Source organism: Ciconia boyciana, chromosome 1 (genome assembly GCF_034638445.1).
Source record: "Ciconia boyciana chromosome 1, ASM3463844v1, whole genome shotgun sequence".
NCBI classification, from domain to species: domain Eukaryota; kingdom Metazoa; phylum Chordata; class Aves; order Ciconiiformes; family Ciconiidae; genus Ciconia; species Ciconia boyciana.
In genome coordinates, this window is record NC_132934.1 from 112,420,175 (window position 1) to 112,447,812 (window position 27,638).

Consider the following 27,638-nt stretch of genomic DNA (forward strand, 5'->3'; position numbering starts at 1 on the left):
TACACACCACGGGGGAACTCTATGGTTTTCCTGCGTGACCACGGAGAGGACATGAGGAAGTGGGATGGAAAACCTACCTCAACCCTAGAGGCACGGGTGCACGTGAGTTGCAAGGAAAAACAATCACCAAAGGGGGTTCTTCCAGGAAAATTGCTGCTCCAGTTTCCAGTGGACAATTCCCCAGACAGAGTAAAGGGCTGATCTTACTTCTGATTTTAATGAAGAAACTCCTGACTCGTATATACAAGAAATGGGTAATGAATATTATGACCAGAATTAGGGGGCCCTGCCTCCAGCCAGGTGGAGGAAAGGGACAACCGGGTTTACTGGACTGTGTGGATTCGATGGCCTGGCACATCAGACCCACAGGAGTATAAGGCTCTAGTAGACACCGGTGCACAGTGTACCCTAATGCCATCAAGCTATATCGGGGCAGAACCCATCTGTATTTGTGGAGTGTCAGGGGATCCCAACAGCTGACTGTCTTGGAGGCTGAAGTGAGCCTAACTGGGAATGAGTGGCAAAAAGCACCCCATTGTGACTGGCCCTGAGGCTCCGTGCATCCTTGGCATAGACTACCTCAGGAGAGGGGTATTTCAAGGACCCAAAAGGGTACCGGTGGGCTTTTGGTATAGCTGCCTTGGAGACGGAGGAAATTAAGCAGCTATCTACCTTACCCTGGTCTCTCAGAGGACCCTTCTGTTGTGGGGTTGCTGAGGGTTGAAGAACAACAGGTGCCAATTGCTACCACAACGGTGCACCGGAGGCAATATCGTACCAACCGAGACTCCCTGATTCCCATCCATGAGCTGATTCGTCGACTGGAGAGCCAAGGAGTGATCAGTAAGACTCAACTCACCTTTTAACAGTCCTATGGCCAGTGAGAAAGTCTAATGGAGAGTGGAGACTAACAGTAGACTATCGTGGCTTGAATGAAGTCACGCCGCCCCTGAGTGCTGCTGTGCCGGACATGCTGGAACTTCAATACGAACTGGAGTCAAAAGCAGCCAAATGGTATGCTACAATTGATATTGCTAATGCGTTTTCTCAATCCCTTTGGCAGCAGAGTGCAGGCCACAGTTTGCTTTCACCTGGAGGGGTGTTCAGTACACCTGGAATCGACTGCCCCAGGGGTGGAAACACAGCCCTACCATTTGCCATGGACTGATTCAGACTGCACTGGAACAGGGCGAAGCTCCAGAACATCTGCAATACATTGATGACATTATCGTGTGGGGCAATACAGCAGAGGAAGTTTTTGAGAAAGGGAAGAAAATAGTCCAGATCCTCCTGAAAGCCGGTTTTGCCATAAAACAAAGTAAGGTCAAGGGACCTGCACAGGAGATCCAGTTTTTAGGAATAAAGTGGCAAGATGGACGTCGTCAGATCCCAATGGATGTGATTAACAAAATAACAGCCATGTCTCCACCAACTAGCAAAAAGGAAACACAAGCTTTCTTAGGCGTTGTGGGTTTTTGGAGAATGCATATTCCAAATTACAGTCTGATCGTAAGCCCTCTTTACCAAGTGACCCGGAAGAAGAATGATTTCAAATGGGGCCCTGAGCAACGACAAGCTTTTGAACAAATTAAACGGGAGATAGTTCATGCAGTAGCCCTTGGGCCAGTTCGGGCAGGGCAAGACGTAAAAATGTGCTCTACACTGCAGCTGGAGAGAATGGCCCTACCTGGAGCCTCTGGCAGAAAAGCACCAGGGAGACTGAGGTCGACCCCTAGGGTTTTTGGAGTCGAGGATACAGAGGATCTGAGGCCCTATACTCCAACTGAGAAGAGATATTAGCAGCATATGAAGGGTTCGAGCTGCTTCAGAAGTGGTTGGTACTGAAGCACAACTCCTCTTGGCACCTCGACTGCCGGTGCTGGGATGGATGTTCAAAGGGAGTGTCCCCTCTACACATCATGCAACTGATGCTACGTGGAGTAAGTGGGTTGCACTGATCACACAACAGGCTCGGATAGGAAACCCCAATCGCCCAGGAATCTTGGAAGTAATTATGGACTGGCCAGAAAGCAAAGGTTTCGGAATATCGCCAGAGGAGGAGGTGACGCGTGCTGAGGAGGCCCCACTGTACAATAAATTGCCAGAAAATGAGAAGCAGTATGCACTGTTCACTGATGGGTCCTGTCGTATTGTAGGAAAGCATCGGAGGTGGAAGGCTGCTGTATGGAGTCCTATACGACAAGTGGTAGAAACTGCTGAAGGAGATGGTGAATCGAGCCAATTTGCAGAACTAAAAGCCATTCAGCTGGCTTTAGACATTGCTGAACGAGAAAAGTGGCCAGTGCTCTATCTCTATACTGACTCATGGATGGTGGCAAATGCCCTGTGGGTGGTTACAGCAATGGAAGCAGAACAATTGGCAGCGCAGAGGCAAACCCATCTGGGCTGCAGCATTGTGGCAAGATATTGCTGCCCGGGTAGAGAACCTGATTGTAAAAGTACGTCACGTAGATGCTCACGTACCCAAGAGTCGGGCCACTGAGGAACATCAAAATAACCAGCAGGTGGATCAGGCTGCTAAGATTGAAGTGGCTCAGGTGGATCTGGACTGGCAACATAAGGGTGAATTATTTATAGCTCGGTGGGCCCATGACACCTCAGGCCATCAAGGAAGAGATGCAACATATAGATGGGCTCGTGATCGAGGGTGGACTTGACCATGGACACTATTGCACAGGTTATCCATGAATGTGAAACATGCGCTGCAATTAAACAAGCCAAGCGGTTAAAGCCTCTGTGGTATGGAGGGCGATGGCTAAAATATAAATATGGGGAGGCCTGGCAGATCGATTATATCACACTCCCACAAACCCGCCAAGGCAAAGCGCTATGTGCTTACAATGGTGGAAGCAACCACCGGATGGCTGGAAACATATCCTGTGCCCCATGCCACTGCCCGGAACACTATCCTGGGCCTTGAAAAGCAAGTCCTGTGGCGACATGGCACCCAGAAAGAATTGAGTCAGACAACGGAACACATTTTCAGAAACAGCCTCATAGACACCTGGGCTAAAGAGCATGGCATTGAGTGGGTATATCACATTCCCTATCATGCACCAGCCTCTGGGAAAATTGAACGATATAATGGACTGTTAAAGACTACACTGAGAGCACTGGGTGGTGGGACATTTAAACATTGGGATACACATTTAGCAAAGGCCACCTGGTTAGTCAACATTAGAGGATCTGTCAATCGAGCTGGCCCTGCCCAATCAAAACTTTACACACTGTAGAAGGGGATAAGGTCCCTGTAGTACACATAAAAAACATACTGGGGAAGACAGTTTGGGTTACTCCTGCCTCAGGCAAAGGCAAGCCCATTCGTGGGATTGCTTTTGCTCAAGGACCCGTGTACTTGGTGGGTAATGCGAAAGGATGGGGAAGTCCAATGTGTACCTCAAGGGGATTTGATTTTGGGTGAGAATAGCCAATGAACTAAATGGTATGATGTTAATTGCTATATAATACTGTGTGTCATCACTTTTATGGTTATTATACACCATATCAATGGTATTTCAATAAGGATCACCCAGATTAGTGAAAAATGAACTTCGATGAAAGCAAGCAAAGTGCAGAAGTGATGGAACCAGAACTGGCTTCAGCATCCAGAACAATCCAGAACAATTCAGATTCAGAACAATCCAGCACCATGCAGCATCTCTTCTGCCCTGAAGGACTATTATGACAGATGGAGCCCAAAGTCATGAACTAAATGACCTTAATAAACATTTTAGAAGGATGACTCATAGACCAAGGGAATGATAATTGTGTGTACATATATATATATATATATATATACCAAGAGACAGGAAAAAAAAATGGTGGTGATTAATTGTATTAGAAAGGGTAGAACCTGGGCATGACGTAAATGGTATGGAATAAGGGGTGGATACTGTCCTGGTTTCGGCTGGGATAGAGTTAATTTTCTTCCTAGTAGCTGGTATAGTGCAGTGCTTTGGATTTTAGTATGAGAATGATATTGATAACACGCTGATGTTTTGGCTGTCGCTAAGCGGTATTTACATTGGTCAAGGACCTTTTTTGTTTTTTTTCCCCAGCTTCTCATGCTCTGCCAGGCGCCCAAGAAATGGGAGGGGGCACATCCAGGATAGTTGATCCAAACTGACCAAAGGGCTATTCCATACCATATGATGTCATGCCCAGTATATAAACTGGGGAGTTGGCCGGGGGTTGCGATCGCCGCGGGGGGACTGGCTGGGCGTCGGTCGGCGGGTGGTGAGCGGTTGTATAATTTTATTTTATTTTATTATTTTTTTTTTTCCCTTTCCCTTTTGTTTCCCTCCCTTGGGTTTTGTTCCTCTTTCTCTCTCATTGTATTCCTTCTCAGTATAATTCATTATTATTATTATTATTATTATTATTATTTTGTTCCAATTATTAAACTGTTCTTGTCTCAACCCACGAGTTTTCTTATTTTTGCTCTTCCGATTCTCTCCCCCATCCCACTGGGGGGGGGAGTGAGAGAGCGGCTGTGTGGTGCTTAGTTGCCAGCTGGGGCTAAACCACGACAGTGAGACATAGAAGATTTTGAAAACTAAGAACTTTGAAAACCAAACAAGTTTTGGCAATTTAGCAAAACGTCTTTTTCAAGGATGCAGCTCAGAGCTTGAAAAAGAAAAATGCCTCAAAGATTTCTCAAAATTTTTTATTCTTGCCTTTTTATTTGTTTTTCCAATCAATCTGACTGCTGTAGGATTAGCAAAGGAAATCAACATTTCCTTTCTTTTTCAAAATCATACATTCTGAAGATTCTAAGTTTTAAAATTTCAATGCGTAAATTTGTCTTTTTAACCATTTTCTTTCACAATGCTTACAATGTGAAAAGGTAGAATGATAGAAACCAGTTTTAATTTAAATAGCAGAATACTTTCCTTATGTTCTGTTCTAGAGTAGTATCCAAATAAGATCCCAGTCATGCTTGGGAGGAAGTGAGGTTTTAAATAATGTAAAAATAGGACATCGTGAACTTTGTGAGTTTTGGCAATGTCTGTATGGGTTTATAATACAGGTGGAAAAAGAGTATTCCCAAAGTCTTACAGTTAAGAATTTTTTTTCATGCCTTGTGAAATAAAAAGACTCAATTTCATATTACATTTCTGGCTTCAAAATCTCCAGTGAAGGATCAGTACCTGTAGCCTATTTGCATAATTTTATACTAAATAACATCAAATTTGTCTGTCATATTCTAAATGGTGCCTATTAAAAAAGAAGTAACTAATTATTCTGTTTGTTTTAGTTCCTAGTAAGCTAAAATATTGAATAATTTCATATGCAAACTGAATTGTATATTGCAGTTTATTTGTGGGGCATGAGAAAGCAGTTTCTATTTTAAGCATTCCAGGACTGGCATAATAGGAAGACATGAGATAATGTTATTGCTTTCATTTCATGGCTTTTCTGTTATATTCTTGACCATTCTTCTGTTGTATATGTTACAACTAGTACGATTTTTGCTGCACAGACTTTTGACTGTTTCAGTTTTGCAAATTCTTGACAGTTACTAATATCCATATTTGTATATTCCATTTCAACAGAAGACTGATTTCTTCTCCCAGAAAGCCTGTGCACAAAATCAGAAGTGAAAATTTACTACAGATTTTTGCTGTGTGGTAGGCCTATAGCTGAAATAGCTGTAGGTGAAATAGCCTCTCACCATTCTGAATTAGTTTCTGTATATTCCCAATACCTTATCTGCTCCATAGCTAGATCATTCTAAGTTTTATAGTACCTTTTGAGTTCTGCAAACAAAGATGTGAGTAAGAAACTGTGGGAGTGGCTGTCCGTCATTCTTTCGTAAAAGTGAAAAAAAAACCCAAACAAAAAACCACTAGGTGAACAATCACCTCCAAAAGTCTTTGTGGTCTCACATTGTATGTTTAAGGTTTAACAGAGCAATATATAAAGCATAATTTTCTGGGAATGTTCTAAGATTTTCTCTATTATTATCAAGAGCTGAATTGTAATGACTCGTAATTCCATTGTATGGGAGTCAGGGACGTTTTACTAGCTATAAAAGTGAATGGGATTGCTTTCATTGATCAGATCTTATCTGGAGTCATAAGTGGCTTGCTCTGTCTTTGCACAATTCTAAGGCTTCAAAGGACATTAAATACAACTCATTCTACAGTGCCTAAAGCAAATATAGAAATTCTGTGTACAGACATTTGTATATTAGTTTATGTTTGGAGTTAACCTTAGAAGATTAGCTGCTGCTGTTAATACAAATATGCTACATATAAATTACCCACTATCTGTATAAATATGCATGTTTTATTCTGTCACTGCTCAAATCATTAAGGTTTGTCAGAATTCCACTATCAGATTAGCAGTTTTCTATAAACATAGCATAGGTGTGGTATATAACTATAATGCATGTAGAAAATTGTAGCTTGTATATGACTGGATAGAAAATATTGGGGACTGGTGAATCCTTCATGTTTCCTGAATGCTTTGATATATTTTATTGTTTTACATTCTCAATTATGTAATTCTATTAGTAGAATACATAATGTAATTCCCCCCGCCTGCCCGCATAGGTATTTTTAGTATGTAAGATGATTCTCTTCAAGACCACAATTTATATATGATAAAAGTTTCTGGAAAACTATCAGAATTTACATTTTGAAAATCCATCTAGTTACAATTCTAGGGAACTGCTTATCTTATGATTGGTGTGGTCCATAAAAAAGCATTCTGTCTTACTCTGAAGGACTAGATAAGACAGACTTCAAATGAGCCAGACTAACCCTCTAGATCATATTGGGTAGGCTGTGGCAAGCCAGTTCTGCTCCTTCCTTAGTGTAGTGTTGTCTCTGAGAACTAGGTTTCCCACTTCAAGTCAGTAGTTTCCATAGTTCTAGTTACAGTAGCAGAAAAAGTGGTGTCATTGCTCTGCAGAGCCAATGTAGACCTGTTAAATACACTTGTATAAACTGATGTGCAAAGGTGAGTGTTAGCTTTAGATGGTTAACATGCTGTGTTTATGTTTGGTCTAGAAGAAGAAATTACTGTGTTAAAAAGCAGTCCCTCCTGTAGAGAATGACTGGTTTGGTTGTATGAGAGACATATTTAATAGGAGTCTTGGTCTTCAACTTTTGCCAATAGTTTTGATTTTTTTCTTCAACAGGTCTTTAGTCATGTCCTAATCTTAGAATGAACAGCTGTGCCTAACCTTTTTGTTAGACATTGTGAGTCATAGCTTGGTACGCACCCTAGAACACAGTAAAATTTTGCAAACCATAAGCCAAAAATTCCTCAAGCTCCGATTACAAGGCACTGAAAAGACATAGGCAATCCCTCTTGCCATCCATACCACTTAACGTCTGATTTGACTGAAGGGGAAGGTGGCATAACTGTTCTTCTAAATTAGGCATTTGAAGTTGAGTGAGTTGAGTCCAGAAAATAGAGTGATGAAGCTGGAGGAGTGTAGTGCCCAGTCACTGTCCGCATCCACCAACTGTAATCTGTTTAGTATAGGACACAATTTTTATTATGATATCCATGGGACAGTGAACTTTATCTGTGTGTGCACCATCTCTGTGTATCACATTGTATTACTAGTTTATTCTACCACTCTGAACCTCCTGAGTGTTCCATAGTACATGTGAGTCCATCAAGATCTAACCTCTGCCTGTCAAGATTTCAGGGCGTTTGTTGACCCAGCTGCTCTGTGCACAACTGATTCCTGCTGAATGAGAACAGTATCATTCTATACTTAGTGGAATTTTTACAGCAACGTGAACTATTCTTTCACAAGCCTTCCAAAGGATAAAACATGGACAGCAACTATTTCTAAAGAAAGTCACACATTCAAGTCGCATTCCATTTTTTAAGTTTCCCTATAATATGATGTGTATTAATTTTATCTGTATGTAGACAGTATTAGTGGCAGGAAAAGACCCAACGTGTTTTTCTTCTGTTATACCTCGTTTACTCATGAGGATATCTCCTGCTGTATCCATTATATTATTCTTCAATTAAATTTAAAATATATATCCAGTCAACACCTACAGTTTTTCTTTCCTGTTACTAAATGAAACCTCATTTTTTCAGAATTTTAAAGAAATAAAGGTAATCTCCAGTCCTCTCATTCATCTCACATATTAAATATTTATGTTAACAACAACAACAAAAAAGGTTACCAATGCTTAAAGAGGGGCTAGATCTCACCTTTTCAAAACATTTGAAGCACAGCTCTTTGGGAATTGTGTAGGGACAGGAAAGAAAAAGATGATATAATTTGTATGTAGTAGTGTGTGAAATGGCATTAATGTTCAAGCATGACTTTAATAAACTAGACATAATTACGTAAATGTGTTGAGGCCATTGATGTCCTGTATATGTCTATCAGGTGAAGCACAATTAAATTTTCTTTTTGCGTTTTTCTGATGGAGTTCTTGGTATAAAAAGCTGTTTTATTTGTAAATATGTATGCACATATGTTCTATGAATAGACTCTTAACTGTAACTACATAAAAGCTTTTCTACCAAGTGTTTATTACTGTTTTGGAATATCAGTGTTGTGTTGTGGGAAATCTAGCATGCTTTAAAAATTTAGCAGAATCAAAAAGGAAAGCAAAGTGAAAAATGACACTTGGTTGCTCATTAAAACTGAAAGCTAGTAAATCATCATCCTCCAATACTGAAAGGATGACACTGGTTCAAATAGAACGAGAAAGACAGCTGGATAACAAGTATGCAGGTTCTTCAAAAACCACGTACAGTGAACTGCAGGAAGTAATTCTCAGAAGAGTCTGTTAATATTGACTAGTTATGGTGGATTGACCTTGGCCAGCTTCCAGGCACCCATCCAGTTACTCTCTCACTTACCCTCCTCAATGGAACAGGGGGAGAAAATGAGATGAAAAAGCTCGTGGATGGAGATAAAGGCAGGGAGATCACTCACCAATTATCAGCACAGGCAAAATGGATTTGAACTGGGGAGAATTAATTGCATTTATTGCCAGTTAAATAGAGTTGGATGGTGAAACACAAAGACAAAATTAAAGCAACACCTCCCCCCTCTTTTTTCCCAGGCTCAGCTTCACTCTTTCATTGCCTCCTCCTCTACCTCCTCCACCGCAAGCAGTGCAGGGGGATGGGGAATAGGGGTTGTGGTCAGTCTATAAGAGCTCCAGCATGGGTCCCTCCCACGGGCTGCAGTTGTTCAGGATAAACTTGCTCCAGCATGGGGTCTTCCATGGACTGCAATGTGTGTATCTGCTCCACCGTGCTCTCTCCTGGGGCTGCAGGGGGATCTCTTCTCCAGTGCCTGGATCACCTCCTCCCCTTCCGCCTTCTCTCATCTTGGTGCTTGCAGGGCTGTTTTTCTCATATTTTTCTCATTCATCTCTCTCACAGTTACTGCGCAGCATTTTTTGCCCTTTCTTATACACACTTTCCCAGAGGTGCCACCACCTTGGCTGAGGTGCTCAGCTGTGCCCTGCGGTGTGTCTGCTGGAGCTTGCTGGAATCAGCTGCGTCTGGCACAGGGCAGCCCTGGTCTCTCCTCACAGAGGCCACCCCTACAGCCTTCCTGCTGCTAACATCTTGCCACATAAACCCAATACACTAGTTCAGACAGAAAGGAAAGAAAAATTAAATTCAGATTCAGTTTACTCTTGCGGATTATAATTTTGCTGCTGCATGTGCAGGAAAGTGTATGCACATTTCTTCAGAATCTGATTTTTTCAATGAACTTAAGCTACTCAAAATGGCTATTGAATTTCAGTTTATGCTGGACTATGCAGAAGGTGGAGTGTCTTGTTGGATTATGTCTTTGTACCTATTTCTATGAAGTGTTAGACATGGTGAGATACATCACCATGGTGAGACTCCATCTCTTTAACCTTTTTTGTATTCTGTGTAGGTGTTCATGAATATTCCACTTATTTTGTAATAATTTATAAATTTAACTTACATTTGGTGAGTCCTCAGAGTAAGTAGGAATTTCTGGATAGAAAATCCAGATTGAATTTTAGGAAATGGCAATGTATTTTGGAGTGGGAAAAAAAACCAAATTTCTCACCTGACATTTTACTTTTAAATTGACAAAAGTTGTCAATGAGCATTCTGATTGTACAGAGAAAGTATGTAAATATTACTCATTTGAGTTAGTGTTCCTTGTGTTGTCTTGATTTACTAACACCACTTAATATCTTACTTGCCTTTCTAGATCGATTTGCAGTATTAGCAAACAATAATCTCCAAATTCTTAACATCAATAAAAGTGATGAAGGAGTATACAGATGTGAAGGAAGAGTGGAAGCCAGAGGAGAAATTGACTTTCGGGACATAATTGTTATTGTGAATGGTAAGGAGTAAAAGTTTTTTGAATTGACTTCTTGCTTTATTTGATTCTCATAGCCTATTTTAAAATATAACAGCTTCTAAAAAATCCTGATTAAACTGGTTAATATAGTTGTCATGTCTGTTTAGTATTGTTTTCCTATAAATGTAATTGCTTAATATTTAAAAAAAACCCTACTACACTGTGTAAATAGAATTAATTGCATTTCATAATATCAGTGTATATAAATATGTAAAAGCCAGATTATTGGTTTTAATCATTCACAGAACATTGACAATCACTGCAGGACTTGAGTTTCAGACTATAATATATAGTAGTTCAGTTCGCCCTGTATTTTTCAGTGTTTTGTCATTTACTATTAAAAAAACACACTTGATTTTTTATAGTTATTCATCTTCACTGCATTGAACATATTTGAACTGTTCCAAAAATCATGGATACATTTTATTAACAGTATGACTTATAGATTTTTAACATTTTATTTTTATGAGTAAAATATATAACAAGTTATCTGAAAAGTGGCATTATACATTTTATCAGTTTATAATAAACCTCTAAGAAGGAATATGAATGGATTAAGACAAGATGGAGCATTTAGCTCAACCTCTGTCTTAAATTCAGGGTTGACCTGTTGAAAAATAAGTATCTCTTGATATATTGTCCGGAAAGGACACAGTTCCTAAAGGGTATTTTTTATCTATACATTCTGTTTAATGTCAGTTTTTCAATGAAACCACTTCCATCGTGCCTATTAGGTTCTGAGTTTTAAATGTTTTGTCCTTGACTAGTCCTTCTTGGCAAACCCCAGTTTACAGAATTCATTATATAAGTTATATTCTCAGTTAATTTCAGGAGAAAGAGCAGCTTCCAGCACAGGTATTATTTAATCCATATAGTCAAGCAGCAATCTTTGAAGCAGAATTCTTTAGATTGTTGTGGATAGTATACAGACAGTGGCAAGCAAATGGGTGATTATCTTACATATTGTGATGGAATATAACAGTACATGCCCTATGCACTGTGAAGACCCCCAACAAACTGCTTTCCTCTCTGTGCGTTGTGGTGCTGCATTACCTTGACTCCTGGTTATGTGCAGTTCCAACAGTGCATCTGATAGCATTTAAAATGCTGAATGAGATTTTCTTCTGCTGCTCTTTATGTACATGGATATGAACCTACATTCTGAACATCTTTCACTTCTAATATTTATATGTGATTGAGCTGAAAGCAAGCCTGTATTTAAAACGTCAGATGGCAAACTATGGTCTGACTTCACATCTTTTATTGGTGGATTGTATCCACAAATTTGGTTCTTCATATATTTATTATGACTCTAGGCAAGAAAGCTAAGACTCACTTACCTCTAGACTTCAGTTCATACTGTTGGGAGAAGGGGTTGCCAATTGAGCGATTCTGACATGGTTGCTCGTATAGAGTGGTATCAATTAAGAGCTATTTTCTGCTTCATTTATAGGAATAAATAGGTTTTCCTACATAAAGCTGAATATCTTAAATTTGGCCCCAAATGACTTTTAGAGTAATATTAAAAATCAGAAAGAAAGAAAAAAAATGTAGTGCTCTTTGGTGAAAACCAATTAATCAATTGGATTCACAAAAGAGGAGAGGAGAGGAGAGGAGAGGCGAGGAGAGGCGAGGCGAGGAGAGGAGAGGAGAGGCGAGGAGAGGCGAGGAGAGGCGAGGAGAGGCGAGGCGAGGCGAGGCGAGGAGAGGAGAGGAGAGGAGAGGAGAGGAGAGGAGAGGAGAGGAGAGGAGAGGAGAGGAGAGGAGAGAGCAATCTGTAGGCCAGTAACAGCTACATGGCTGTATTTCCACCATGTCTCCTTTTCCAAAAAATAAGCAATAATGCTTACTTTGGATGAGAATCAAAGCTTGGTATAAAAAGTTATCATTATAGTATTTGTATGTAGAAACTATTCAAATTTAGAACTTTACTGTTTATTTACTTATATTGCAATAGTGCCTCCAGGATCTATAGAAAGATCTAAGATCTGTACAAACACATAGTAAGAACCATACAAGGTCTCCAAAGCTGGAAAAAGTGCAGCTACACAACAAAAAATAGGAATACTTCAGGAGAGGTGGCACACCGCGTAACCCATAATTTTACATTTTAATAATTTTAAATTTTGTGAGAGTCTGTAGGGAGAGGTGAATATAGAGAATGATGAGATTAATAATTAAATCAATAATACTAGTCCTTGCTCTTACGTATATATTTAGGGTTTACAGTGGAAATATATTTTCAGGAGGAATATAAGGGCTGGTATTGCAGCTTTGCTGATTTATATGGAGAGTAGCAGAACTCTCCCTGTATGTTGTTTCTCTATTGAAAACAGTATATGAGCATGTTGCTTTCTAAATGTCTTCTTTATTATATAGCAAGAGCTGATACTGTTTCTATTTCTGCAAATATGATTTGTTCCTATGCTTATACATCAGTCAAAAATGTAAGCTATGGTAGAACTGTGTGAAATCTCAGATTCCCTTTTACAAGAACAGTGATGAAGATTTAATTAAAAAAGAAACTATTAGCTATCCTTTTACTTATTGCCATCTAGTTAGAGTATTATCCATGGTGCAGGTGACCCATACATCCTCTGATTCAGGGCAAAGATTTGAACTAAGATCACCTCTTCTGAGAACAAGTGCTTTATTTGGTACTGTTTCTCTGCCTCTCTGTCCAACTAAAAAGGGAGGACAGAGAAAGTAGAAAAACATTGTGAGACGCTGAGAGCTCCCAAGCCTTACAGCAAGCTGATGAAGACCAGTCTCTCAGAGGTAGATGATATGGGATCAAATCCTCTCAAGAAGAGGAGAAGATTAAACCTAGGATGAAACCTATGATTCTCATATTAAAGAACAAGAGGTAAGTTCCCTCTTGGGCCATTTTGGTCATAACTGAGTCATCTCTGCCCATGTGGATGATACTTGCCTATAGAATGGTTTCTTGTGCTATGTGGAAGCAAGAAAAATTATTCACCACTAGAACTATTACTATAAAATGAAAGATTAGACCTTGCAACCACCAAAATAAATGGTGACAAGCCACTCCCCAAATGATTTAAGAACATGCTGCAAAAATTCATTCTTTCTTTGCCTGAAGTTAGGTGGCTGTACCCATATGTACATACCTAAGTAGCAGAAATTTTCACAGTTGATGAAGCAGCATGTGCAGGTGATGTTAACTAAGTGGAAATTAATTGAACTTTTTAACTTAGATACCTGAATGGAATGTTATAATTTTCCTTATTAACAATGACTTCCTAAGAAACTAAAATTAGATTACTTTGAGCATTTTTTATTTTATTTTTATTTTTTATTTTTTATTTTTAGTGCAGTAGTAAGTAGAATTAATTTCTTATAAACTTCTTACATAAAAAAGGAAATTTCTTGTTTTGTAATCATTATATAAATTTAAAATAGTCTAGTCTTGGGGTTAAATAGTGGGCACTTATAACTACACATAAAGATAACATTGTAGAGATGTATCTCATTTTGAAGAGAAGGAATTAACAACGACAATGGTGTGTATCTCGAAAATATTTCTTTAATTCCCCACTCCATCTGGATGCTAAGCTGGTTGACATAACATTGGCTAATTCACATCTGGGAGAGATGTAAATAACAGGAAGAAGAGATGAAATTGATAGCATTTCCATCAGACCATAGTAGAGGATATTGTCTTCTATACTAGTGTCCAAACTGATCATAGCAGCAGTTATGACTCAGGTCACATGCACATAGTTTTAAAAACTAAAAGCTGTGAAGAAAACTATTTTGAAAGTGATATTCAGTGTTCTGGTTAGTCTTGCAAGACCGTGCTGAATAGTTTGATGGTGAACACCCTGGAATGCAACCAAATCCTCTCTCTACTAACTTATGGAAAATAAGAAAACTGAGTAAATTTGCAGAGGAAATTTTAAAATCTGTTTGCCTAGATTATTGGCCCACAAATTTAGAGGTTCATTGCCCTGGGGACATGGTATTTCCATATCCAATCTGTAGCCCACGCAATTTCAGATAGGAAAGAAGTGATCTGTGAAACATAAAAAAGTGTGAAAGCAACTTACGGTAAGTAAATATATGTTAGAAAAACTTTTTAGTTTTAGCTGGCTGTTCATTATATTGGTTAGTTTTTCATATAATGCTTTAAAGATTACATACGAACAGAATGCAACTTTACTCAAAAATAGTTAAAAGTAAATCTTGTAACAAAGTTTGATATATAAAATGTAGTTTCTAATGTATGGAAATCTTTGGGGGGTTATAATGGATAATAAATTGAAATACATTTGAGCTAGTTTATCTCTTTAAAATCTAATGTTTAGGTATCTTTTTCTCAACACTGAACTTTTTATAGCATTTCTTCTCTACCCATATATACAGAGAGGTCTAAAAGGCAGTTTTTTGTAAAAAGAATGGTTAGTATAAAATAGAACAAAAGAATTCAAGTCCTCCTGAAAACAAAAACTTATTTTTTGTTCTTTTTTTTTTCCCTCCTCTCTCTCTCTTTTGGTAAATGGGCTTATTAGATTTATTTATTTAAGTTTTCTTTGCTGTCTGGGAAGTTCCATAAATTGGATAGACTTCCTGACCTCAGTGACATAAATAAAAAATAATTGTTTTCACTTAAATGTGACTGGATTTTACCATTTTGCTTTAAGTTTGAAATGTGAGAGACTTACCAGTATAGGTTCATTTGGCTTTTCCTCTTTTAGATTCACGCTTTAGTTCCATCCTACATACATACAAGAACAGAACCAAAGATAAACAGATCTCTTCCCAGAAAGAATGATGAGGAAAATAAAATTTGACTTTTGAAAAGAAAAATAATATTTAATTTCATTGTCATTGCAGTATCTCTTGGATGATTGAAGCACTTAAGTAATGTGCTGAACTGAGTCATAGTCCTATAGTTCTTACTTGTGAGCAGTGAAGAACCTACTACTGCTGGCAAAGAATTGTTTCATCCCCTTATGTTACTGAGTATATTTTCAGGTCTAGACATTAGAATGCACTGCACAATGGCTAAAATGCATATAACATTTTCTAAGTGACATTTTTTCATGGAAGATGTTGCACAACAGAAGTGTTTTGTATACTGAGTAACGGCCCATGCAATTTCAGATGGGAAAGATGTGATCTATGAAACACTTAAAATTTCATCACACCATTAAAAAGTGTGAAAAGTACATAACATGTACTTACTGATCATTGATAATTCTAGTACACTGTTTTTTAATAATTTGCTATATTTAAGGTTCAGAAACTGGAAAGGCTTTTGGAGTAGAATACTAAAGCTAAAATATTTGGTGCAAAGCAACAGAAGTTGATTCTCAACAGTTTGTGAGAGAAATCTGTGGAAGTGCAATGAGAAGCTAAAAGCAAATTCATTGGGGTTGCCTGTTACTCCTTCTTTTCTCTAGTGAAAGTTAAAACTAAAAAGGATAACTGAGTCACTCAGTTGACAGGATATTCTTGCTAGCAGAGACCTATATTTTGTGAAGCTCTAATCTTCTTTTCCCTTTCCTCTCACTTACTTTCCCTGATATTCCTTCTTTTCCACATATCCTCTTCCTTCCAATCTGCTGGGATTGTTTTTATTTGTTTATTTGCTTGACAGTTAATGGAAACAGATTTAGGACAGCTGTCTTAAAATTACCATATGATCAGAGATATTAAATATCAGCCTGTGAGTTGTTCTGTCTTAAATATTATTGCTATTTTTTCTGTTGGGTAGAGGTTCTCTGTGAACTGTTACAATTTTAGTAATAACTTCATCCCATCAAGAACAGACTAAATTTGTCACTCTCAGAAAACAATTACAATTTTTGGAAATACAATTTCCAAAAATAGATTGTATCCATTGGTTTCTATCACATTTCACCTTTTGAAGCTGGTGATATTCCTTCCCAGGAAATATGCAGGAGTTCAGTCAAAAGAATTAAATATGCATAATCGAGACTACTACATACTGACACCTGTTTTAAAAGCACTGTCTGACATCAGTACATAGTTGTATGTCAGCTTCGTAATTGAATGAAAGATAAAAAAGACTAGAGATGCGTTTTCATTTGAGATAGTTACATTAGTGCCAGTCATAACTCTATTGTCTCTTATACATGCTAGGTATAACTTCAGTCACTGTAAAATGTTCTGTAAGAAAATCGAATAAATGCTGAAAAAGACTTTTTAAAAATTTATTCTAGTGCAAAAAAAAGGTTATAAATATCCTGATAATATTAAAAATCTTGTGTTTAAGAAAAGTAAATAAATACTAATAACAGTGACTCATATTGTAACTTGATCCTTAAGTGTAACCATAAATTCCAAAATTAGCAAAGGATCCTATCCTGTGCTTTAAATTTCTCTGGAAACACATAAAATAATTTATTTTTCCATTAATAGGACATAATGTTTTATTTTTCAGTTCCCCCTGCAATTACTCTGCTACAGAAATCCTTTAATGCCACTGCAGATCGAGGAGAGGCAATAACTTTGTTCTGCAGAGCCACTGGATCACCTCCACCTGAAATCAGTTGGTATAGGTAAGTTCAGTTCAGGTCTGCACGTCAGAGCACATTGTTTTAATGTGTCACGGTTTTCTATCACAGTCCATTAAGCTGTGCAACTTTAATTTCTTTCCTGAATTTTAAGAGCATTTGCTGGTCATTTCTGTTCTAACTTCTAAAGCTAGATTCAGCATTAATAAGTGAATGAACTCACACAAATTCAATTGCACTCAGGTTACCAGCATGTGAGCTAAATGTTAAAAGTAACTAAAATACAATATTGACATGATTTCTTCATATTGAGGGGAAACTCAAAGTTGAAGCAATGAGTCCATATCTCAAAAGCAATATAAGCAAAAATCTCACAACAACTTTTGCACATGAATGCATCAGCTAAAAACATATGCAGTTATGCAATAAATAAATATCCAATATAGATCAGCAAAACTGATAACAAAGATAACATCTTCCCCATCTGTAAAAATAGATTCTAAACCTAACTCTCCATTTCAATGAGATTCAGAAGGAGGTATGGCTCTAGACTCCCCTATGATATGGGAAAGTTTCAATGAATAAGTTTCAAGTGTATTTTATGTAATTTTAAAAATGTAATACATTTTGAAAATGGAACTGCTTTTAAAGCTCATGTATGTTTTTCACAGAATCACAGAATTGTATAGGTTGGAAAAGAACTTTAAGATAATCAAGTCCAACCATAAACCTAACACTACCAAGACCACCACTATACCATGTCCCTAAGCACCTCATCCAAACATCTTTTAAATACTTCCAGGGATGGTGACTCAACCACTTCCCTGGGCAGCCTGTTCCAATGCTTGATAACCCTTTCAGTGAATAATTTTTTCATAATATCCAATCAAAACCTCCCCTGGCACAACTTGAGGCCATTTCCTCTTGTCCTATCACGAGTTACCTGGGAGAAGAGACTGACCCCCACCTCTCTACAACCTCCTTTCAAGTAGTTGTAGAGAGCAATAAGGTCTCCCCTCAGCCTCCTTTTCTCCAGGCTAAACAACCCCAGTTCCCTCAGCCGCTCCTCATAAGACTTGTGCTCTAGACCCTTCACCAGCTTCCTTGCCCTCTTTGGACACGCTCCAGCAACTCCATCTCTCTCTTGTAGTGAGGGGCCCAAAACTGAACACAGTATTTCAGGTGCGGCCTCACCAGTGCCGAGTACAGGGGCACGATCACTTCCCTAGTCCTGCTGGCCACACTATTCCTGATACAAGCCAGGATGCCATTGGCTTTCTTGGCCACCTGGGCACACTGCTGGCTCATATTCAGCTGGCTGTTGCCCAACACCCCCAGGTCCTTTTTTCGCTGGGCAGCTTTCCAGCCACTCTTCCCCAAGCCTGTAGCGTTCAATGGGGTTGTTGTGGCCCAAGTGCAGGACCTTGCACTTAGCCTTGTTGAACCCCATACAACTGGCCCCAGCCCATCGATGCAGCCTGTCCAGATCCCTCTGTAGAGCCTTCCTACCTTCAAGCAGATCAACACTCCTGCCTAACTTGGTGTCATCTGCAAACTTACTGAGGGTGCACTCGATCCCTTCATCTAGATCATTGATAAAGGTATTGAACAGGTCTAGCCCCAACACAGAGCCCTGGGGGAAACCCCTTGTGACCGGCTGCCAACTCCAGTCACCACCACTCTCTGGGCCCGGCCATCCAGCCACTTCTTTACCTGGCGAAGAGTACACCCATCCAAGCCATGAACGTCCAGTTTCTCCAGGAGAATGCTGTGGAAAACAGTGTCAAAGGCTTTACTGAAGTCTAGATAGACAACAACCACAGCCTTCCCCTCATCCATTAGGCGGGTCACGTTGTCATAGAAGGAGATCAGGTTGGTCAAGCAGGACCTGCCTTTCCTAAACCCATGCTGGCTGGGCTTGATCCCTTGGTTATCCTCTGCATGCCATGTGATGGCACTCAAGATGATCTGCTCCATCAGCTTCCCTGGTACTGAGGTCAGGCTGACAGGCCTGTGGTTCCCTGGATCCTCCTTCCAGCCCTTCTTGTAGACGAGTGTCACATTTGCTAATCTCCAGTCAACTGGGACCTCCCCAGTTAGACAGGACTGCTGATAAAGGATTGAAAGTGGCTTGGTGAGCACTTCTGCCAGTTCCTTCAATACTCTCGGGTGGATCTCATCGGGCCCCATAGACTTGTGAATGTCTAAGTGGTGCAGCAGGTCACTAACCATTTCCCCATGGATTATGGGGGCTCCATTCTGGTCCCTGCCCCTGTCTTCCGGCGCGGGGGGCTGGGTACCCAGAGAACAATTGGCCCTACTATTAAAGACTGAGGCAAAGAAGGCATTAAGTACCTCAGCCTTTTCCTCATCCTTTGTCACTGTGTTCCCTTCCCCATATACTAGGGGCTGGAGAGTCTCCTTAGCTCTCCTTTTGCTGCTAATGTATTTGAAGAAGTATTTTTGTTGTCTTTTACAGCAGTAGCCAGACTGAGCTCTAGCTCGGCTTTGGCCCTTCTAATTTTCTCCCTGCACAGCCTTGCTACACCTTTGTAGTCCTCCTGAGTTGCCTGCCCCTTCTTCCAGAGGTCGTAGACTCTCCTCTTTTTCCTGAGTTCTAGACAAACTGGTATCTAGCCAATCTGGTATTCAACCAGGCTGGTGGTCTTCCCCGCCGGCTCATCTTTTGGCACCTGGGGACAGCCTGCTCTTGTGCTTTTAGGACTTCCTCCTTAAAGAATGTCCAGCCTTCCTGGACTCCTTTGCCCTTTAGGGCTGCCTCCTGGAGGACTCTGTTGACCAGTCTCCTAAACAGGCCGAAGTCTGCCCTCCGGAAGTCTAAGGTGGCAGTTTTGCTGACTCACCTCGTCACTTCTTCAAGAATGAAAAACTTATCATTTCGTGATCACTCTGCCCAAGATGGCCTCCAACCATCACATGGCTCACAAGTCCTTCTCTGTTTGTGAACAAGAGGTCCAGCGGGGCACCTTCCCTAGTTGACTCACTCGCCAGCTGTGTCAGGAATTTATCTGCCACATGCTCCAGGAACCCCCTAGACTGTTTCCTCTCTGCTGTATTGTATTTCCAGCAGACATCTGGCAGGTTGAAGTCCCCCACAAGAACAAGTGCTAGCAATCTTGAGGCTTCTCCCAGCTGCTTATAGAATAGTTCATCAGTCTCCTTATCCTGGTTGGGTGGTCTGTAACAGACTCCCACCACAGTATCTGCCTTGTTGGCCTTCCCCCTGATTCTTACCCATAGACGCTCCACCCTATTGTCACCATCATTAAGCTCTACACTATCCAAACACTCCCTAACATACAGGGCTACCCCACTGCCTTTTGATGATATCAATGACATGAACTTAGTATAGCCATGTCATTTGGGAACACTTAACTTTTGTAAAAATTTAAATATCCATACACTGTATATTCTTTCAGTTTTAACAAAGATATGCATCAGTCCTGGGATATAAAGTATCTCAGACTCCTCATACCAGTGCACATTTCTATTTTAGACCTGAATAATTTGCATCTACATATATTATTTCAGGTGAATTAAAAGGTCACTGCATTTTCAAAATGGACACAGAAGGGATTTCCATCAATTTTTAATCTCCTTTGGAATGTTAGATTCATTTTAAATGTTAACTTTCTTCGACTGACACTTTTATCTTAACATGCCATAAGTCAAATGCGGATTTAAATTTTTCTCTTGTGTAATTTGAATCTCAGGAGATGTAATAAATAGAATGCAAAGTTAATTCCTTAATGTGGCTTAGAATTCAAAATTTACTGAAGAGGAGGAAAAAAAAATATGCAGAGCCTAAATTAAATAACTGATACTGAATTCAAACTGAGGTTGAATATTCCAATTATTTAATGTCTTTGAAGTAATTTTTTACAATTTATGTCTTATCTGGCCAAAATTCTTAATAGTTGTCTGAAATCTGGCATCCTAAATGGCCTTGTTGTAGGACAACCAACATTAATGTTTTATATGTTAAGAAAGAATGCATAAATTTCCACAGTCTGTGGATATCTCTGTTTACAGTTGTGGGGTTTTTTCAATATTTTATAAATATTACAGTATGTACACAGTCTAAGTGTCTTGGAGAGACACTTATCTCTGTCTACTGATCAGAGCCTAGTGAAAGATTTTCCTTTGGTTTCCCAACCCCTGAGGCAACTGACTTTTTTAAAGCATTCATTAAACATATTTTTAAAGATTTTTACAAAAGCTTCACAGGCTTGTGTACTGGATACTGGATCTTAAATGAGGAAGCTTCTGTTCTGTTCCTATTTCAGGAACTATCTCATAGTGAGGAATATTGGCTTATGTGCCTCCCTTCCCTGTTGTGGTTTTTTTTCCTTTCATTGTCTTTTTATTTTGTCTTATTAGGCTATAAATTCTTGGCAGTAGAAAATATTATTGCTTTTTTATTTTCTGACAGTGAGAGGTTGTAAAGTGGTAGGTGTAAAAGGCCCCTGCTCTCTATGACAGAATATTATCATTGATATGCAAAGAGGGAAAAAAAGATGAGAGGAGCTAAATTATTTTTTCTGGAGGAAGCAAACTTGATCTAAATTGTATTCCAGTACTAAATTTCTGCATCAAATTTCTGAAATCTCTGTCCTGAACTGTTCAGATCCCTTTTCACTCACATATTGGTAGCCAGTTAAAAGGATTCAGAATCTGCTGATATCTTCTCCTTGTCCTTGGACTTATCTCACAGATATGTCAAGATAAAGACTTCGTTTTCTAGAATATTTCAGATTATTTTTCTTTAGAAATTAGACTGAGCATAGGAAAACTAGATCAATGTAATCCTCCTTGATTTTGAGAAAAATCTAGAAAGCATTTTCAGTGATAGGAAAGTCTATCAAAACTGATTTATCTAATAATATATGCATGTCATCCTTTGAGAACCTAACTGAATCAGTTTATCAGAATTAATGGCCAAGGTGTCATATTTCCAATTTCATCCTGTTTAGTGTATGTTTTGATGTTGAACATAAGTTGATATTAACCTCATTTTTATGTAAGTGTTTCTTTTTTTAATGAACAAGTGGATTTGCATCTTGAATTTAAGTGTTAATGCTGATTTTGGAAGGATTATAACCATTGGTTACAGCAATTTATGGGAATCCTAACTTCAGTTATGTTTTATTTCCAACTGTACCATTTATCTATGTGAGTTCAGTCATTTTATTTAATTTGCCTCAGTTTAACCATTTGTAAAACAGGCATGTGTAATGAAGTCCTTTAATGGAAATCTGTTTTCTCAATACATAACTATCCTAAGGAAAAAAGTCCAGAGAGATGCAAACTATTAGAGAATAATGTTTCCTTGTAAAACATTCAAAAGTATACTGAGCATTCTGGAGAGCTGAGGAAAAGCTCTGATAAAAAGGGTGGGAATGATTTCTACTCCATTCTGTTGGAGGATTTTTGTTACATTGCATAGAAAGTACATCTGCATCTGTTGAGATGGTTCATCAAGATTAAGGACCTGTTTTATACACAGTTCAGTGTTCTTGTGTCTTTGTTGCCTTTTAAAACATGCTCTGATGGCAGTTATTGTCTCATTTGCTCCATTGAAGTTTCTTTAGCAAGGCCTGCATAATTTGGATCTATCATTGTGTAGTCTTACCCTCCTTACAATCCACTGATATTTTAGTCAATTAAAAAATAAATTCTCTTAATTCTCTTTTCTCTTGTTTCCTTTTCGCTTTCCAACGAGCTGATTTAACAGGTCAACTTCAGCTAGGGCATGAAAAATGGCTGTATTTTTAAAATCAAATGACAGTACTATTGAGGTGGCTTATATATCCCTCTGTGTTGACTGTATGCAAGATGCTGGACGAGACAGTAGTTTCAAGCTTTAAGCTCTTTAAGACAGTATCTAACGTGGTAAAGCTTTAACTTATTTATATTGACCCTTTTAATTTCCAGGTGCTGACAATGTTTAAGATTTTATCAATTTAAAATGGAGGCATGTGAACTCATGTGTTAATCCTTCTCAAAAAAATGCTTTAGTTCACTTACAAATTCGTCACTCTGAAATACCTAGTCAAGAAGAAAGGTCAGCAAGGTTTAGTTGCTGCTCTATTTAATATGCATATGTATTTTGTTGATATTTCATGGACCGAGAGAATCTAATTCTTTCACCACTTAACTGATACCTCTATTGAAGCTAGTAAAGTATAACATTCAGAGAAGCAATACACTAATAGAATTAAATTAGCCGGGACTGAAAGATAAAGATCCAAGTGTACAGGACATGAACTGGAAATCTTTACTCATGTGAATAGTCCTACTGAAAACACGATGATTGTTTACATCTGTGGAGATAATTTACACTAGCAAAGTTTAGCTGGATCAATCCCCTTATCTTTACTGACAGGACTTAGAATTATCTGACAAAAGAAATAATCTGCTTTTAATGTGTTATTCATGTTTTCCTGTTCTCCAATATCAGTATCAATCTGAATCTCTCCTATTCGGTAGAGGGTCCAGGGGAATGCTCATAATCTCATTTCTGCTTAGAAATTGTCATAGATATAGGTGATTGTCGTGGTTTTAGCCTCAATTGGCAACCAAGCACCACACAGCTGCTCACTCAACCTCCCCCCCCAGTGGGATGGGGGAGAGAATCTGAAGAGCAAAAGTAAGAAAACTTGTGAGTTGAGATAAGAACAGTTTAATAATTGAAATATAATAATAATAATAATAATAATAATAATAATAATAATAACAACAACAACAAATTGTAATGAAAAGGAAAACAACAAGAGAGAGAGAAAGGAACAAAACCGAAGAATAAAAACTAAGTGATGCAACCGCCCACCACCTACCGACCGCTGCCCAGCCAGTTCCCGAGCAGCGATCGCTGCCCCCCAGCCAACTCCCCCCAGTTTATATACAGAGCGTGATGTCCTATGGTATGGAACAGCCCTTTGGTCAGTTTGGCTGTGCCCCTTCCAGCTTCTTATGCACCTGGCAGAGAATGGGAAGCTGAAAAGTCCTTGACTAGTGTAAAAATGACTTAGCAACAACTAAAACGTCAGTGTCTTATCAACATTATTCTCATACTAAATCCAAAACAAAGTACTATACCAGCTACTGGAAAGAAAATTAACTGTATCCCAGCTGAAACCAGGACAGTGATGTTTGTGATAACAGGCATTTGGAAACTACTTCTGACCTTGAGTATAGACTTTTGTCTGCCAACAGAAATCACTAGATTTTTTTGTGAAACCACCTATGTGGAAAATGAGACCTTTTCTGTTCTGCAAAACAACTTCTATGGTTTGCTTTGGAAAGGAGATGAATGAGTATCACAATAGCATCTTGAAGTGGACAGCTAAGTGGATTAGAGTTATTTATAAAAATGTTACTAAAATGCAAGCTATATAGATGCCAGGGGAATACTGTTAATGAATATTAATGTTCCCAAGAAAGAAGCAGTATTCTTGTTTTTGGGGAAAATACTATTGTAGAAAATATGAAATATATGTAGTTATCAGCATTATGTGAGATGAAAGAAAGTTAAAAATCATTGTTTCTCAAATCTTGAAATAAAACTAGATGTCCTAAACTAGGCATATTGAATAGAATAAAATAGAATATTTCAGTTATGCATATTGATTTCATTTTACAAATAGTTTGTTTTCAGGAAGTTGGTATTGCCAGCAGGATTATCAATGCTTATGAAAATCAGGCAATTTTTATGTAGGTGCCTATGAGAAAGGACTGTTGATGATTCAACAGAAATAAGATCAAAAGATGCCTACAGCAACAAGGCAGAATGAGAAGAAATTAAAAAAAGTTAGAATTGCACTCTTGAAAAAGAAACTGTTTTGATAACTGTGTGTATGCCAAGGTGCTCGAATGGACCGGTCAAGCCTTGATCAGCCCTCAGAATTGTTCACAGATTTTATTATTTCTGTACCATCTGGTCAGAACTCATTCTAACATCTGGAGACATGCCTACTTACTAAGTTGTGGCTAGCCAACAACAACTGAGTGGAAATAATTTGGAAGGGTTCTTTATGTGCCAGTAGGCTCTAAAGTAATTTAAAATATTTTTTTATAAGTTGGTACATTGTCACTAATGTGAACTGCAACAGCTACACTTTGAAAATACACTTTAAAATGTTTCTCACATACAAGTATTTGTATAACCGATTTCCTTCTATCCTTCTTTGAGTGTAAGCCATATGTTAGAGTTCTATTCACAAGCATTTTTCTAACATTAAGTCAATATTGAACATTTAAGAATAAAGATATTATAGTATTTTTAATAGGTTTTAATAGGTTTTAATAGGCTTTCTAATTTTAGAACCTGACAATAAGATTGTGAATCTAGGATCTTGAACTTCAAAATGCAGTTCAGAATGCTTTGCTTGTGGCTAGAATGTGAACATTATTAAGAAAAAACACTGCGATCTTGCAGAACAATTTTTGTCATGCTAAAATCAACTCCCTTCTATACATACTGCCAATTTATGCTGCGTGAGTTAATGCATTTTTGAGGCTAGCATAAAAGCAGTCTCTTCCCTCAAAGATTATTTTCAACATATTGATGCTTCCGTAGCATATTGTTTCAGACTTTGGAACCAACTGGTTGATTTATACATTGTTTTTATTTTTTTAGGAACGGTAAACTTATTGAAGAAAATGAAAAATATATGCTGAGAGGAAGCAATACAGAACTAACAATAAGAGATATAAAAAATATTGATGCGGGTTCTTATATCTGTAATGCTAAAAACAAAGCAGGAAACGATAAAAAACAGGCATTCCTTCAAGTTTTTGGTAAGTACTGCATAGTATGTTCTATTCTTCTTTTTAAAAAGTAAATAGTAGGGAACTGGGGTTATAATTCACAATTTTCAGTGGAACAATATTCCTGCAAGGTGTCTACTGATGCAGCAAACCACTCTCTGTATAATTTTACAGCTTTTTCCTCCCTGTTGGCTACTTTAACCTTTACACCTGACTTTAATTTTGAAAAGGCTATCTTCAGCATTTGCTTTTCTACTATTCAGATACAGTACAATGGAGTGTTAAATTGTAAATTCACTTTGATTTTCCTTTAAAAGTTAGCTGCTTGCAAGAAAACCAAGAGGAGAAAGTGGGGGAAATTCTGAAAGTGGAAAACCCAGGTGATTTAGACTTCTAAGCAGTGCTCTTTTTTATAAGAAGACACCATGCAGAGGTGTTCCTGATTTTTTTATTTGTTTTTCTTTCTTGATTTTTATTTTTTTAAGTGCATGATCGCAGATGTAGTTCAAAAAATATTGTCTGATCTGAGTTTCAAAGGATAAAAGTAATAACATGAAAACTTATTTCTCTTTCTATGCTCTACCACCCAATCTGTGTTCATGATTCTCTCCTTTACATAGGGCTGATAATTTCTTTGACGTTTTGTATAGCTATAACCTAGTGAGAGTAGGCATCTGTGAGAACGTAGAAAACCTCCCTCAGAATCATTGTGCAGGATCAAGGCTGTAGCTTATTTATGAAAAACCTACAAAAAAGTAATGTGTTGGGGTTTTTTACATTAATTATAGCTTGTAGTAGAGAGAAAGACTATTTATATTTAAACAGCTAAAGCACATACTTAGGGCCATGGGAAATTAAATTTTAAGTCCCGATTAAAACTAGTAGTAATTTATACAAAGTGAAACAGTTCTAACAGGAGAGGCTAATCTGGTAATTTGCACTGGAACGGCTAAACTGGTGTGTTCGATAATGCTGTCATTTGAGATCTGGGAGCCTGAGGCTGAAGCCATGATGTCAGGTGAACAGGTTAGCTGTGTCTGTGTGCCTTCCACTGTCTTTCCTATTTCAGAAACTCTTCATAGCCCTCCATGTTGTGCTGTTTCCAGTGCTCCGTACTACTGATGGGTAGCCTAGCCATTGTGCTACTTTGTTGTTCTGAGGTGCTTGAAAGTTATTCTCAATTACTTTTCAAAATAAAGGTGATTAAATACAATTTTAAATTTCATCCCAGCCTCAAGATGTAGAGCATCTTGAAGATTTTTGTGGAGAAACAAAAACATTTTATTCAATTGTATTTCCAAAATTAAAAAAAAAAAATAAAATGAAAGAATAGAAAATACTTGCTGGTTTTGATATGACCTTAAGAAAGTTTCAGACAGAAATAATTTTGCATGTTATTCAAGTAATTTTAAGTATGGATGAAATTTATGTAGTTTTTGCCTGAGGCAAGGTAACTTTTTAATACAAGGAATAGGGAAAGGGAGACACCAGACTAAGAGTATTTCCTGTATACATTCTTCCATCTTTTAACAACCGCTATTCTGGGGACTCCCTGGAAAGCTAAATCCAAATGACTTAATAGATACCATGAGTTTGTTTAATCTGTTTTGAACCTACACATCCTTTTTGTTTCCACGACATCCTAAACTCCTTAATTCCTTAAATGATTTCTTTCTTGCATGAAAAATTATTTCTTATGTTCACTTCTTTGGCTCATAATTCTCATTTTAAGATAAAAACTGAAAAATAATTCCATATGTTCTTTACATCAAATATAGTTTTCTATCTCACTAGTTCATTTACTTTCTAAGCTGCAAGTTTCCAGTCTGTTTGGTTTCTCCTACTGTGGAAACCACTATGAATCTCTGAATCACACATTCCTGTACCTTTCCAGTTATAATCCCCTGTTTGTGAAATGTCAGGGCAAGAATGGCACACAGGATTCATGTTGTGGGGGGAACCTGGCTGTTCAG

The 27,638-nt window shown here is 38.2% G+C and overlaps 1 protein-coding gene across 1 annotated transcript in view; it reads left to right on the forward strand.

Annotated features, from left to right (window-relative positions):
- NCAM2 (neural cell adhesion molecule 2) overlaps positions 1–27,638 on the forward strand; it is a 339,691-nt gene that overhangs the window by 193,631 nt on the left and 118,422 nt on the right. Inside the window, exons 6-8 of the mRNA XM_072852963.1 lie at positions 10,217–10,354; positions 16,803–16,920; positions 25,535–25,695. Coding sequence (XP_072709064.1) covers positions 10,217–10,354; positions 16,803–16,920; positions 25,535–25,695 — 417 coding nt within the window. The remainder of the gene's footprint in view (positions 1–10,216; positions 10,355–16,802; positions 16,921–25,534; positions 25,696–27,638) is intronic.